Genomic DNA, 14,237 nt, shown 5'->3' on the forward strand with positions numbered 1-14,237 from the left:
GCTAGCCAGGACCGCCTTCCTTGGTTTTGAAAATCTCAATCTCTGCAAGATGTCAGATGCAGCAGAACAGCATCTCAATCGGTTATATTGTGTTCCAATTACATTTTCAGCATATAATGAAACTGTCCAGATTGTTGGTTGTAATAAATGTAAGGCTCCTACCCTTTGACCCAGCCAAGAATCCCTTCTACAGTTTGGTGCCGAAAGGATCCGTCAGAAACCTTCACATATCAATAACTCATTTAGAGTATTATTAAATATTTTTTTCAATAAAGTCAGAGCTAAAGTCATAAATCTAAAAAAATAAAAATAAAAAAAACAGCCTCTGCAGCAGGCACTTTAAGGATGGACTGTGTGTTAAGGCAGCAGCTTCAAATGCAGCAAAATTCTTCTTTGTCTAATTTCACTTAAAGATATTTAAGAACCTGCATTAAATTAAGACCTAACTACACAAGGTTCCATTAAACTGTTATTATAAAACAAAGCATCAGAGGTTGTCCTTGTCGATCAGGGGATTGTATTCATTTCTAAGATAGAGTCAACGAGCTCCAATATCCAAGAACACTTCAATATGCAGAAAACTAATGCATCTTCTTTCATCAGTACTAAAAAACTCCCTTAACAAAAGACAATAGCAACTGCACAGGGAGCAAGAAGTGTCCTTCATTCAAAATAATTAATTGGAGGAATGGGTGTATGGCCTCACATCATGTGCATTGTCACAGACAATACTCTTCAGATACCCCGAAAGATTGCCAGAAATAAAACAAGAATTCTGGTAGGAAAAGACAAACCCACAGTAAATTTAATGTTTTAGCACAATAAAGCAAGTCAGCACTCTGACCAGAAACCATGGGCTTGGCAGGATCAGTTTCATTTTTATAGCAAGAAGGTAAAAACTGAAAGCCCGGCTTGTGTTTTAAAGAAGCATGTATTCTCTGCATAGCAAATTTGCATCGAAGCTGTGTGTGTATGTTTTTTAAAGCCGCTCCATGGTTCATTGGCTAACAAGAACACTGGCAAGTATGCAAATGTGGGCTGTCCCAAAGACAATGCAACAGACATGCAGTCAATGGTTACTGTCATCCAGTTCTTTGCATGACACGCAGACAAGCTTAGAGAACATTGATTGTTCTATAGACTCCAGTGACTGGAGGGAACGACCAGTCGGCTTACACCAAGACACATTTTTCACTCCTGACGTTTTGATAAAGGCTTATTGACCTAAATGAGACCTGAGTTATTCAGGGAACATCAGGGGTGAAAGTGCACAAGCTGTTCTTCATGGTCATACACAAAAACGCCAGGTATCCATTAGCAACTGGCAAATTCCCCCTCCCCTGCCCGTGGCTGTGTGACAGACAAAAGTGTTTTTAATATCTTGCATTGCATAAGTCGAATAAGTAATCCCATGGGGGTGGAGGAGGCTGATGAATTTCTTGTCAGTACACATTTATATTAGCAGCCAGAAACTTACAGGCAAAGAAAAAATAGATTAGAAAATTATGTTTTCCTGAACTACCAAGATATTTCCTACTTTCCCTATCTAGCAGCTTAATGTGAAGCTTTACGTTAACTTGAAGAATGGCAACCTGATCCTTAGTTCATTTATGCCAGTGCTAATTAGGGCCAATTCAGTTTAATAGGAGAGTTACACTGGCAGAGAACAGCAAAGCCTCGCACCTGAGAATCTCAGCATATCTGAGTTGCTCTACAGATGAATTTGGGCCACTCACTGTTTCTTAGATACTTTCTCCTAACTGCCCACTTAACACATACCTACCAAGTGCACCAGATAAAAGTTTTTGTGCTTCTCACAATGAATCAACTAGAATGAAATATGGCTTCATGAAGACCTGGAACAAAACAGAGGCTGGTATAGGAAAATGGCGGGATAAAGCAGTGAGCAGACAAAGAGGATGTAAAGAATGAGTGAAATAAGAAACAAAGCAACATTCAACACAAGGCAAAAATTAAAATACACAGAAAATAATTGCCTGCAGAACACTGGTGGGGGTGGGGATTAAAGCTCAGGAGAAAAGTTTTCTTGCTTAAAATAACACACACAAACACAAGAACGGCACTGTGCAAGGACCCACTCAACCCTTTACAACTTAATTCTGATTTCCTTTCTACAAGGTGAGAGCTGAAGCATCATATTGAGATTAAAAAAAAAAAAGATTATTATACCAACATGACAGAAAGAGCACTCTGAGATGTGAAAGTCATGTCCCTTCACACTGTGGGCATACTGGAGCCAAAAGACTTGTTTTCCTTTTAATCATTGATTTATACATGACACCCTCACTTCTGCCATCCCTCTGGCTCAGCCCACAGACATGTGCTTCATTCCTTCTCAGCCACATCATCCCATCACAGCCAAATACCAGGTGAGCCCTGGATGGGAAGGTAGAGAAGATGAGCATGAGGTACACATGGAGACAGCTTTTCTTGAAGAACACTGTCAGTGTCTGCAACTCTCCAGCTGTGAGCGACTTACCCCAATAAACACATCATCCCACTTTCAACTATGAGGAACAGTCCCTGTGCAGGACAGCTTGACAGGACTGGTGTAACAAGCCTTGGGCATTCCCACTGTGGTACAGTGCTTGGTGAAACTAAACAGACCTCCAGGTAGCCAACCACCATATGCCAGGGACCAAAATATTTCTCCTAATGACCAGCAATGGAGCTTGTGTTCTCCCTGGTGCATTGGTGAAGCAGTGTATGTAGTGGGGGGGATCCAGTTTGGGAAACTCACAAAAGATTTTCAGTGTGTCTCACTACTCACTTCCACAGTTTTGGCTTCACAGTTCCCACGGAATAATCATGGTTCCATAATAAGCTCACACCAGGAACACAGAGAAGGACTCAGAGACCAGCCTTAATGTATCAGGTTTGACTTGCACTGCAAAAGTGTACCCTGCTGTGGGCAAGGACAGTTTAACCATCACCCTGCTGAACTTCAGAAACAAACAACAAAGTCCTTTCCATCAGAGGAGAATAGGAAAAAGCTATTTACAAAGAAGACTAACTTAACTGATGAAGTGATCGGACTTCAGCTGTGTGCCTGGAGAGTCAGACCTATTAAAAGCACCAGCCTTGTTTAGAGCAAACAAGGCTTTCTGTGTATTAGAAAAATGAGCATCTGAAACATCTTGAAAAGCTTTTCCTCTGCTGTCCCCAGCCCACTTAGAGAGGAAGAGGTACAATCCAACATTAAGAGGCATCCAACATCCACACTGAGATGAAGTACAGCAGCAATTTGAAAAAGATAGGCAGAGTCCCTAAATTTAGCTGAAGAAAACAAAGCAGATTTGAGCTTTAGTTGTTTTTAAACATCTAGATTAATAGCTTGAACAAACAAAATGAAACAAAACAAAACCTGACATAGAACAGAGCAGGACACCATAACAGCTATTTAACAGCTAAGGAAATTATCTGGAGGCTGAGAAAGCACCTGCTTGGAGCATACACAGCCTGATGCCCAGCCTGTAGACCTCAAAGCTGTACCTGGTCATAAACCATCACAGATGGAGTAAGTTCTCCCATAGCTTTAAAGGCATTACATGCCAACCAGCATACCTCAGCTATAAGGCTCCTGTGGCCAAACTTGCACTGCTATCTATTTCTAAGACAAGGCCATGGAAGCTCTCTGCTAAGATGCTGTGCCAAGAGAAGGTCTGGTAACCTCCTCTCAATCTGTGGCAGCAGGAGCAGAACAGGGACACTAGAAAACATTTTGTTCACAACTCTTGACAAGAACATTTCTGAAGGAGCCAAAAGAAGGGACAATAGATCTGCTGATGCTAATGAAAAGTGACAAACAGCACTTGCTGCCGGCCACGGGCTGTGGAATCCTAGGAGCTGGATTGCACAACAGAAAAACAGGCACAACATCTTTACAAACAGGGCTGTAGTGTATCCTCTACAGCCAACGAGGGGCCAAAAAAGCAGGAACCCGTCTCTTGTGTAGAGCGATAGGTCGCATTTACGCTCACAAAACCAGCACCACTGCAGGTTGCACATTAATGCAGAGAGAGCTGGAGTCCAGTTTACAGCTCGATGCTCACCTGACACATCAGGGCTTGCAAAATGCTTCAGACAGCACTTGTGCATAGCCTGAGCAGGGTATGCAAATTTACAGCACTGAAGGCAACTGTTTCTTCTAAGCTCACTCGCTTTGTATAGAGAGGCCCCTCTTTGTTCTCTTGAGAAAGGCAGGATTTCTTCTTGAAAGCTGTACTGTGTTTTCTAAGATACACAGAATAGCCAAATCAGATGGCCTAGGCAAACAGACAAAGACAGACACCAAACTCAATACAGTAAAAATCCCAACTTAATGAAGTACAGGTCAAAAATAAAAAGGTAAATAGTTTTTCATATACATATGCACTGAGCAATAGCATTTGCCAAAAGTGCTATTTAAGACTAGGGGTTATCTTCCCTACTTAGTCACTTTCAGAGATCTTAAAAAAAAAAAAGTTGTGCATATTGAAGTTAAAAGCAATAATAAGTTTTAAAACACAATGCATTTAAAGCCAGAATATATTATGTCTCATACTGAGCTTTTATCTTCCCTTCAAAAAACTTATGGTCATTTGCTAAAATTCTTTATCTAGCATATTTGTCACCAAAGGATTAAACAGGCAATGGAAAACAAAAAGAACTTGGTATTAGTATCACATTTCTATCTTCAGAGGCCTATAATTAAGCCTAAGAAGTTATTGGACATCATTAAAGTTCCCTTATTAATGCTTTTAATTAAGATGAAATAATATTTACGTAAGTGTTCATGTTTTGAAGATGGGAAGCTTAGTACGAGACGAAGTTAGAAAAGTTGACTGTGCTGAAGCTTTTCTATTTTCCCTTAATCAGTGCTGAAAGCACACAACAATAGCATTGGGAGCAATAAAGAATACTACAGGCCTGCAATTTTAGGTTGAGATTTTCCAAAGGCTCCAAGCAACTAAATCCTATTGAATTTCAATAGGACTTGGGTACCTAACTCCCTTAGGTGCATTTAAAAAGTCTTTAATTGATTTCCTTAGCTCTCTTCTCACTGGAGGTTTCAGCCAAATCCAAACGAAGACAGGAGAAATTTTTCCACTGACTACAAAAAGCCTTAGATGTCGGTGGTATAATTTTGCACATTAAAGCATGGTCTCAGAGCACTGGTGTATTAGAACAACTTTCCACACCATCATCCCTGCACAAGTCTCTTCATAACGCAGTCTTCAGCTTGAGAACTTGGTTGCTGATGATATCCACCAGGAATTTGCAAAAGTAAATTAAGCTGGGCTTGCACAATTAGTTTATGATACCTGCTTTAACATGGAGTTCTCGCTCCCCAAATACTCTCAAGAACTAGACCTTAAACCCACAGGATTTGGCAACAGAAAGGAAGCTTTAACATCCTAACCAGTCCAAAACTGATTAAAAGCCCACAAACACACACTTCCTTTTTGTTTATTTCATGAACCTGTTAATCACGGTTCATACGAGTCTCTAGAAGAAATTCATATCAGAGCTTCTGCTTCAAAGAGAAATATGCTCTGGCTCCTATCCAGGACAGCATATGCTTAATTTTATATCTCCTTGAATTCAAAAGAACTATACAACTACTTAAGTTTAAGCACACATACACACAGTTCAGAGAGATGCACACTCAATTGTTAGTACATGTAACATGCTAATAGGAATAGAAAGAAACTGCTGCAAACTAAAGCAGCAGCCTAAGTTACGGAGTCTGTACTTTTGTGTTACAGAGAAACTTTCATATTAACACTATTTACACAGTGGCTACTTTCCCCCTAGCAGATTATTTTCATCCTGTCAAGTATCTTGTTGTGTGCTGATAATTATGTTCACTCCGCAGCTAATGCTGAATGCATCGGGGGACTCTTGAAGAGACCGTATGCATGAAAGCTCACCTGCTTGTGTTTTTTTTTTTCCAAACTGTAAATGGTAGGGCAAGAGTAGCTAATGTCCTCCAGCAGACTTTTTCTTACAACCTTAGACTGCCACTACCATTATTACAACACTAGTCCTTTCAGAGAGAAAAATAAATATTGCATATTACTTCTTACCAGAAAGTAGAGCAACACAGAAGGAAGAATCTGGCCATTATCAGCCTGGCTTAGCCTGCAATAGCTCCATTTTGTCTACTTAAAAGGAAAGGTAAGGGTAGCTGGCATTTTCAAGATGTAATGGTCAGGCTGTGGTCACCTGCTATGCATAAAAACTTTGGTAACAGCAACATTTAAATTCCAGTAGTTTCAGGCAACCACAGCCTCACCGTTCTGACCCACTAAGATTTCTTCACGTGTTTGGGCTCTAGATAGTGCCCCTGCAGAGAAAACGCCTCCACAAACTGTAGCAATGCTTCATTTCATGGCTAGACAGGAGTCTGGAAGACCGCAGAGGTGGGGGAGATCAGGGCTCGATTTGCCATCCAGCTACGGATTTCTCATTTGGCTTTGAGCAGACTGCGTGTCGCCCTTCACTCAATTCCCAATTAGAGAAAACCACTGCTCTCACCACCTTTTGCCACAAACCTTTCTGTGGATGAACACCGTGACACAATGAGGGTCCCACATCTAAATCCCAGATTATGTTATGAGCTTTTTTGACAATTTGCTCCTTGAAAAGATGGCACAGAGTACACCAAAAAGGAACGTTTTCAGATGAAGTTCTGATTTTTTACCTGTCTTGAGAAGTTAAGGATGTTTCCCTCCCCAGCCCTTCCCTACCCTCAAGCAGGGAGTTATGGTCATGTTGTACAAGTCTGGCTTCAGGATTTTCGACTCAACCCTTCCATCTCCTTTTCATGGTTTTAGGCTTTGTGGGACCTACTCTGGGATGTAATGTGCGTTCTGCAAGTGAGGCATATCCAGAAAATCAGTAGGTCACTGAAAGCAGAACACTACTGCGGTTACTTCTACCTCCACACATGCTCCTGATACACTCTTTCTCTTGAAGCAACATGTTTTCAACATTCACTCTCCCAAATTGAGATTTCCAGTCTGAGCAATGACTGTATTCTTCATTAACAGTTTAACAACAAGTACATTTCAAATGGACTACTGCTGTTTGCGACCCCCTCCAGATAATGAAGGAAAAAAAAAGAAAATCTTCATTTTTTCCCAGCTGGCAGGACAGCGTTGTGTGGTAGGGCTGTCAAGTTCTGAAAGCAAACCTTCTGCAATTAGAAGCCCAGCATTCCTTTTACACATCTGGGCAATCGCTGCTCATTCACCAGTATCACGCTCAGCATTGATAAGAGTTCAAGTGCTGTATTTCTGTTTGACACTTACATAAACACAACCTGCGTTTGCCTCAGCATACTTGAGCTCTCTCCCAGGCCTGCTCCAGGGAATACGCATCATGCTCTTCTACACAGCTGCAAAAACAGTTGCACACTAAACCTGTAGTCCAGGCACTTAATACTCCTCACAGGAAAACACATGTGCTAGTTTAAGCTAATAAAAAACCTCTCAGATGCCATATGTACATAGCCCATTCAGTCAGCATTTTACAGTTGCCTCTAAAATTTGTGAAGGAGGAGAGGAGAATTATTTGACATGCAAAATAAACCTAACCGAAGGCAACAAGTCAGCGTTTCAGCTGAGTGGCAAATACATTTCACATACTGAAGGCAAGTAGTTTCCTCCTCGTGCCAATTTCCTGTGCTCGTTCCAATCAGTGAGCATAAAACAGTTGTGGCTATCATTCAGCGCATCAGGATTATAGCATACCAAAATGGGAGGTTAATTTATACCAACCAAAGCACATGATTAATTCAGTGCAAACTCTCCCTAGAGCTTTGATAGTGTTCCAAACGGACCAAACTAAACTTACATTTGCAAAATGAAGATATAAGCCAGATCTCTCTGAAGTCGCATACTCCATTAACCAAGCTACCGTTATGTGCAAAGACTTGTATTTTTACTCGGATTCATGTTTCTATCAGTTTTGGGTCCAACATAAATAAATCGTGCAACAGAGGCAGCTCTTTGCAGAAGTCAAAGTTAGGAAAGGAGAACTCCAGTTCTGTGAAACTCCCTTCACTCACTATCACCTTTCCCCTGCACCCTCTACAAATAAAGGACAAGTGCACTATTCATTGCTGGGAGAAAAAAAATATCTTAAAAAAGCCACGGCCTTCTCAGTGGCAGCTGGTCCGAGCCTCAAGACATCAAATACCTCAGGAAACTAATAGGCATTATATGGAATTAATTTTAGAAAAAAATACAAAAGTGATATTTGGCTGAATTGAGTACCTCTGTACTCCAAAGCTGTTAGGAAAAGGAGAGAAGGAGAGACGTTATGAAAGCAAGGCCTAGGGCATGGCAAGAAGAAACTGAAGGCGCTGCCACAGGACGTGGGCTAGAGGGCAGCTGCTACAGTGACCAAAAGCCACCGAACCAGAAGAATCCTCCTGTGGAGGGGTACTTGAAAAGGGAAAAAAGCATGCAGCTTAAAGGAAGGGGCAAAAAAAGCATGGTTTAAAGACAGAGGAAAAGCCCTTCCTGTGCTGAAACACTGGGCAACACAGGATGAATTTAGAGCCTGCTTTAAAACGCACAACTTAAGCACTGATTATGCATTTTAAGTGCATCAATATTTCAGAACACACAACTGGTAGCAGTGGAGCTGCGCTTCATATTATTGCATTAATAATGTGCTCAGTTTTCTAAAGTTTGGGGCATCTCTGTTCTTTATGTGAGGTATACTTCCAGGGGACTCATAATTTATTTTAGGAATAGCTGGATGTTGTAGGGGCTTCTGTTTGACCTTACATTTACTGTTGTTTAAATCAGGGGTTAAACTAAACACATCTTTGGAAATGCCCAGTGTCCAAATGTTTTTCCTGGTACATTAGGTGACGAAGTGAATGAATGCCAATCTTACTCCGCAGCTAGATGAATTCTGACAGCAATTACTATCAAGAGGTTGCCCATTTTTTTTTTTTTTTAAAATCTTTCCTCCCTTCACACCTTCCCCACAGTTTTCACTACTCAGCGTTTCAAAAAGCTGTTTTTAATACATCTGTCCTGCTTAGTCCTCTTAGGATCCCATTGTGTTAGATGGGATTGTATCAGAAAACCTTCAGTCTGAACACCGAAGATCTTACAGCAAAACCACAGAACTAAGATTACCCATCGGAACTGAAGATGCTCACGCCATCCAAAAAGATAAACGTTCAGCAGCTGAGGAACTAGTGGGAACAGACACTTGTACCTGTTGTCTTAACAGAAACTAAGCCAGAGGGTGCATTCAAGGATGGTGATTGTCATTGCTAACCCAATAGCCACCACTCTATGTACCAAAGTGAAATATGCAACACTATCACCTCTCAGCAATAACACAATGCAAAAAATGTTCTTTCCGCTGGCAAGTGTTCTTTTAAAATAGTATTTTATCAGTACACAAAGTAAATAATTACAGGTTAAACTCTTTTTCTAGGGCTAAGACCAAAAAAAAAAAGTCCTGATGCATAACAACCAAATACTAACACACGAATAGAGAATAGAGCGTATAAGGACTTTGGGATACACTTTTTTTATTTAGTGCTTTTACACAAGGAGCAAATAGCTCAAGTGGCCAAGGCTTCCAGAAATTATTGAATGTCAAAGGTTTTAGCCTAACTTACAGATATTAAAGGAGGAAGAGGCTACTCAAACTGCAAATCAGACAGCTTTGCAGTTTTCTGAAAGCATCAGTAAAGGTGGCTAAAATATGGAAAACACTCAAAGACCTGTAATCCTCTGCTGAAAGGAGGTTTTACATGGCAGCAGAACCAAACATACCCATCTGATGAGCTCCTTCTTCAGGAATAAGGCGAGTGGTGTGCCATGCTCAGAGCTGGGTTCTATTTCCAGCTCTGCTAAAAATGGTTTTAATTACAACCTCATGTTTCCCCTTTCCTGAACACATAACATGCTGCACATTTAACTTTGTACAGAAGCGTCAATTGCTAGTACTGTTTAGGATGTAATTAAAAACAATTACAGTATACTAGAAAAGCACATAAGGGACTGTTTTGTGTACATTGTGCATTTCCTCATCAGCTAGATGGACAAAGGAAACCTACTAGACATGAAAGTATGGTACAGCTGGGTCCCATAACTGGGCATTTGCATATTTATAAGCTATTGCACTTGGGAGGCCATTGCTGATGACATGAATGCATGTATTAATGAGTCCATCAATAGAGATTTCCTTATGAGAAATCTGCCCTTATGATGCTACATCAGAGAACTCTGTTATCATGAACCATACAACTTGTCCCAAATGGCAGACTTTAAAGCCAAAAATGTTGCACATATTTAAATAGCATGCTTTACAGTACTCAAGAAGTGGTATAAACTCTCTACAAATACTTTCTGTGGTTTCACACCTTTTGAATAACAGTTATCGTTATTTCATGCTAGGAAGATAGGAAATGTGTTCATCTTGGGTGCTAAATCAGCCTAAAAAAAGCTACAAAAACCCTATTTTGAGCACTTTGTAAATGATTTGTGGGCTGTGGGAATTATATCTTCAATTAGAAAGATAGCAAACTGACAACTGTACAATAAGCAATCACTTCTCAGCACAATACAGAGTAGTTAATATAGTGCAACTCTTATTACTGCTACAAGAAGTTGTGTTTTACTATCTAATCTTAAGCATAGTATTAAACATGGATAGTTGTTTTTTGTTTTTGTTTTTGTTTTTTTTAACATGAAGAGTAGGGTGAGGTGAACAAGCTTTGAAATGAAAAAAGTCTATTGCAAGTTAGTGTACAAATACCTCCTCCAAGTTTTGCTAACTGGCTACTGCACTGATGTTTTCCATGGAAATTCCAGCCACATTAGTTCTGGCAGCAATTAAAGACTACTTTTGGAATCCTTAACAACATCCAAGGGGTCCCTTTCAACTTTACTTCTTGTTCTGTAGTTCTTTCTACTCTTTAAAGCAGGGAAAGCAGTTTCCCCCCCAGTCTTCAACTTGTTTTTACTGTTAAAATAAATACAAGGATGAGTCAGAACTCCAGCTCAAAGGAACACCACTGAAGTATTTACTCGGCTTTGAGAGCTGAGAAGCTTCTCTTTTGCTCAGGTTGTACCTCTTACCGCTGCTCGGTACATTGTGCAACTCTGATTGTGAGCCAACATGATCATAGGACTCGATGATAAAAGAAGCTATTCAGAGTTTTGGCAGGAGGAATACTTCTGACATTTTGTTTCATCTGGATCACAAGATTAGACTTAGGCTTGGGGTTTTAACACTAAGCTGCCCATGCTGCATCATATAGAGCTGATTTCTGACACCTCTTCTAACTGCGCATCATGTTATTCTTGAACATTCCCATCCAAGTCAATTGGTTGACCCTTGAAGCAAGCTACAATCTATTACAAATAAACACAATTGAACCTATTTGTTGAAGAGGGAAGATTACACCCTTACACTCCCTAGAACAGACCGAAGATACGTGTAGGTACCAGGCCACAAAATCAAGAATTCGTTCTTCTTGAAAGCAAAACATAAAAGCCAGCATGTATCCAGGCATCAGAAATATAGTTGTACCATATTCCAAATACCAGCTAAAGTGTTAAAAAACCTCTGCGACCATATGTAACACATTTCAACCATGTTCATAGCTGGAAAACAACATTAGAATTAGTATTGATTAAGTTATTAACTGCCTGGCTAGAAAAATCACTAGATGGAGAATGAAAACTTGAATGGGGCAAACATACATTTTTTTCTGTAATTAACAGAGAGAAATAGGCACATGCAGAGGAAAATTCATCTCAACTGTCCAAAGCACCTTCAGCTGTAACAAGTGACTCTTTCAGGTGTACCTATCCTTTTCCATTTATACTTTTCCCTTTTTCCAAGGGAAAGTCCATGTGATTGGCTTATTCTACTTAAGTAGTTTTAGACAGCTGACGTTAGCTGCAAAAATAATAATAAAAAAAATAAAATAAAAACCCAAAGTCAAGAAGTGTTTTGAATTATTCAATAAGGTATTCTCAGCCTGGAGCAATGGCATAAACTTCCAAGAGGATAGAAATTTACTGTCAGTTCTCACTTGAAATAAATTTATTAGCTGTTTCTATTTTTGGCCTGGTCTCCCTAGGGAGGTCCATGCAATCACCTCTTCTCCCTCCGGTTTCCCTCTTAGAACTCCTGAACCTACTAGCTGATCTGAAGGCCAGGTGTGTCAGAGCATATTTGAACTTCCTGGAAATGTTTTGAGAATTTGGGGCCAGGCAGAAATGAAGTACCCTGTACATGGCCTGAGAGAAAAGATTTCACATTATTCATGACACGCTCTCATGATGGTTCTCTAATCTTAACTAACATCCAGCCTCAGGAAAACTCACAGCAAGTTTCAGCTGAAACTTCTATTGAAGCCATTAGTCTTCACAAAAACAAAGCAAACCAACCCACAATCACCCACTCCAAGATCCCAAAGCCCTATAGCATCCTTGACCCCAGTGCTTGTACAATCACTGGAGTCCCCTGGAACCGATGTGTTTTAACTGAAGAAAACACTGGAGTAGAACAGTCTCGAGTGGCCTACACAGCCTCAGTGCTCAGCTAGATAAGGACCTGAGCTACTTGATCACAACTGAAAGATGCTCCTGTTCCCAGCAGGAATTTGGATCGGATCATCCCCAGAAGTCTCTTCCAACCTAAGTTCTCCTATTATGGTATCATTTTTCTGTGATTAAGTAGAATTTTTCCTATTGATTCCTGGAATCTGTGTTTAAAAAAGTAACTAAATGCAAATCACTTTCAGAGAAAAAAATTGAATACAGTGAAACCAAGAGGTTTCTTTTCCACTTCCAAGGAAAGTTCACTTGCCATGAAGCACAAGACGAGGAGGAGAACAAGACAGACTACCTCCATGTCCCCTCTAGCACCAGCACCCACCCACCGGCACAGACTTCTTAGCTTTGCCGCATGGCCTTTTCCTGGTTGGGACTGAAGGGGTAGGAAAGAGAAACAGCTTGGGGAAAAAAAAAATAATTATCTGACACTTAGTTTCAGCAGTTTACTTCCACACAGAGATGCAACTCTTGATTCATCAGAGCATAAACTTAGCAGAGAAAGCAAACCAATGACACTTCATTCAATAAAGAATAAACTGCTGTATTCCCACTGTGTTCATCATGTCACTTCTTCAATCAACTCTGATTGATTAAGCTTCTTTCATTAACTGATTTCAGCTTGTCTGCTTTATTAGCATCTGTATTATCCACCTGGGGCCCTAGAACATCTGCTGTGTTTGCCTGCCGTGTTCTAAGAAGCTCAATCCTCCTGTTTATTACAAGTGTTTCTCAGATTTCTGATAAAAACTTCAGATTCTCCCAATCTTCTTCTCATAAAAACTACAGCAGCTAGCAGCTCTTATTCTTCATTTGATCATTTACTGCAGTCGTCCAGCACAGCCAATTATGCTTCATTCCACTAAGCTCACTCAAACAGAAATCACAGGTAGGGCTTCTCACAGGCTGACAGCTCTGCTCATCTTCCATAAAGGGGGACGTACGGTTCACACTTATGCCTCACCAGGCTTTTTCATTTTCTAGTTCCTGATGGTCACAACAACAGAGTGCAAATATTTACTTCCAGAAGTAGGTGTTCGTAACAGATGGAGGGTGGAAGAGCGAGCATTTAACTGTGCCCCCCACATTTAGGATGCTGCTCTAGGACCCCTTACAAGATACTTGCTTGCAGACATGCTTACAGAAAAGATATCGTTCACCATGTTCATTTAGTGGCATATGAAGAATACATAATGATGTCCTCATGTGCAAATGGAAAAAGAATAATCCCATTCTTCAATTTCCTCCGAAGTTCTGAATGTTACGTAGTCACATAGGATAGTGTGAGCAGATAAATTTTACCCAAGTACCTTATCCCTCAGTACACCCTCTACATACTGGGTTTGGAATTTGTTCTGCAAAAATCAGTAGGGAGTTTTCCTGTATTATACATGAAAATATGATCTTTAATTGATTTCAGTGATGTTAAATAGCTCAAGATTTTTACACGTTTAAACAGGTTATTTTGAAGGTTTACTTGTAGCTGTATGAACAGTTCAGAATGTTTCTTTTTAGAAGAATTAAGAGTTAATCAACTCAAGATTTGGGGGAGGGATTGAACTTTCTAGAGTACAAGTCATAGTGTGTTAACAGACAGTGTATCACACCACACTGAGCTCCACTAAGATAAAA

At 40.3% G+C, this 14,237-nt stretch overlaps 1 protein-coding gene across 10 annotated transcripts in view; it reads right to left on the bottom strand.

Annotated features, from left to right (window-relative positions):
- KCNQ1 (potassium voltage-gated channel subfamily Q member 1) overlaps nucleotides 1–14,237 on the bottom strand; it is a 409,094-nt gene that overhangs the window by 263,117 nt on the left and 131,740 nt on the right. Inside the window, exon 1 of one of the 10 annotated variants that reach the window (XM_083838816.1) lies at nucleotides 4,074–4,254. The exons of the other annotated variants lie outside the window; for them this stretch is intronic. Within the exon in view, the coding sequence (XP_083694942.1) occupies nucleotides 4,074–4,082 (9 nt within the window). The 5' untranslated portion in view covers nucleotides 4,083–4,254. Of the gene's footprint in view, nucleotides 1–4,073; nucleotides 4,255–14,237 lie in introns of those variants that run through there. 10 annotated transcript variants of the gene reach the window in all.

This window comes from Anser anser (assembly GCF_964211835.1).
Source record: "Anser anser genome assembly, chromosome: 5".
In the NCBI taxonomy this organism is placed as follows: domain Eukaryota; kingdom Metazoa; phylum Chordata; class Aves; order Anseriformes; family Anatidae; genus Anser; species Anser anser.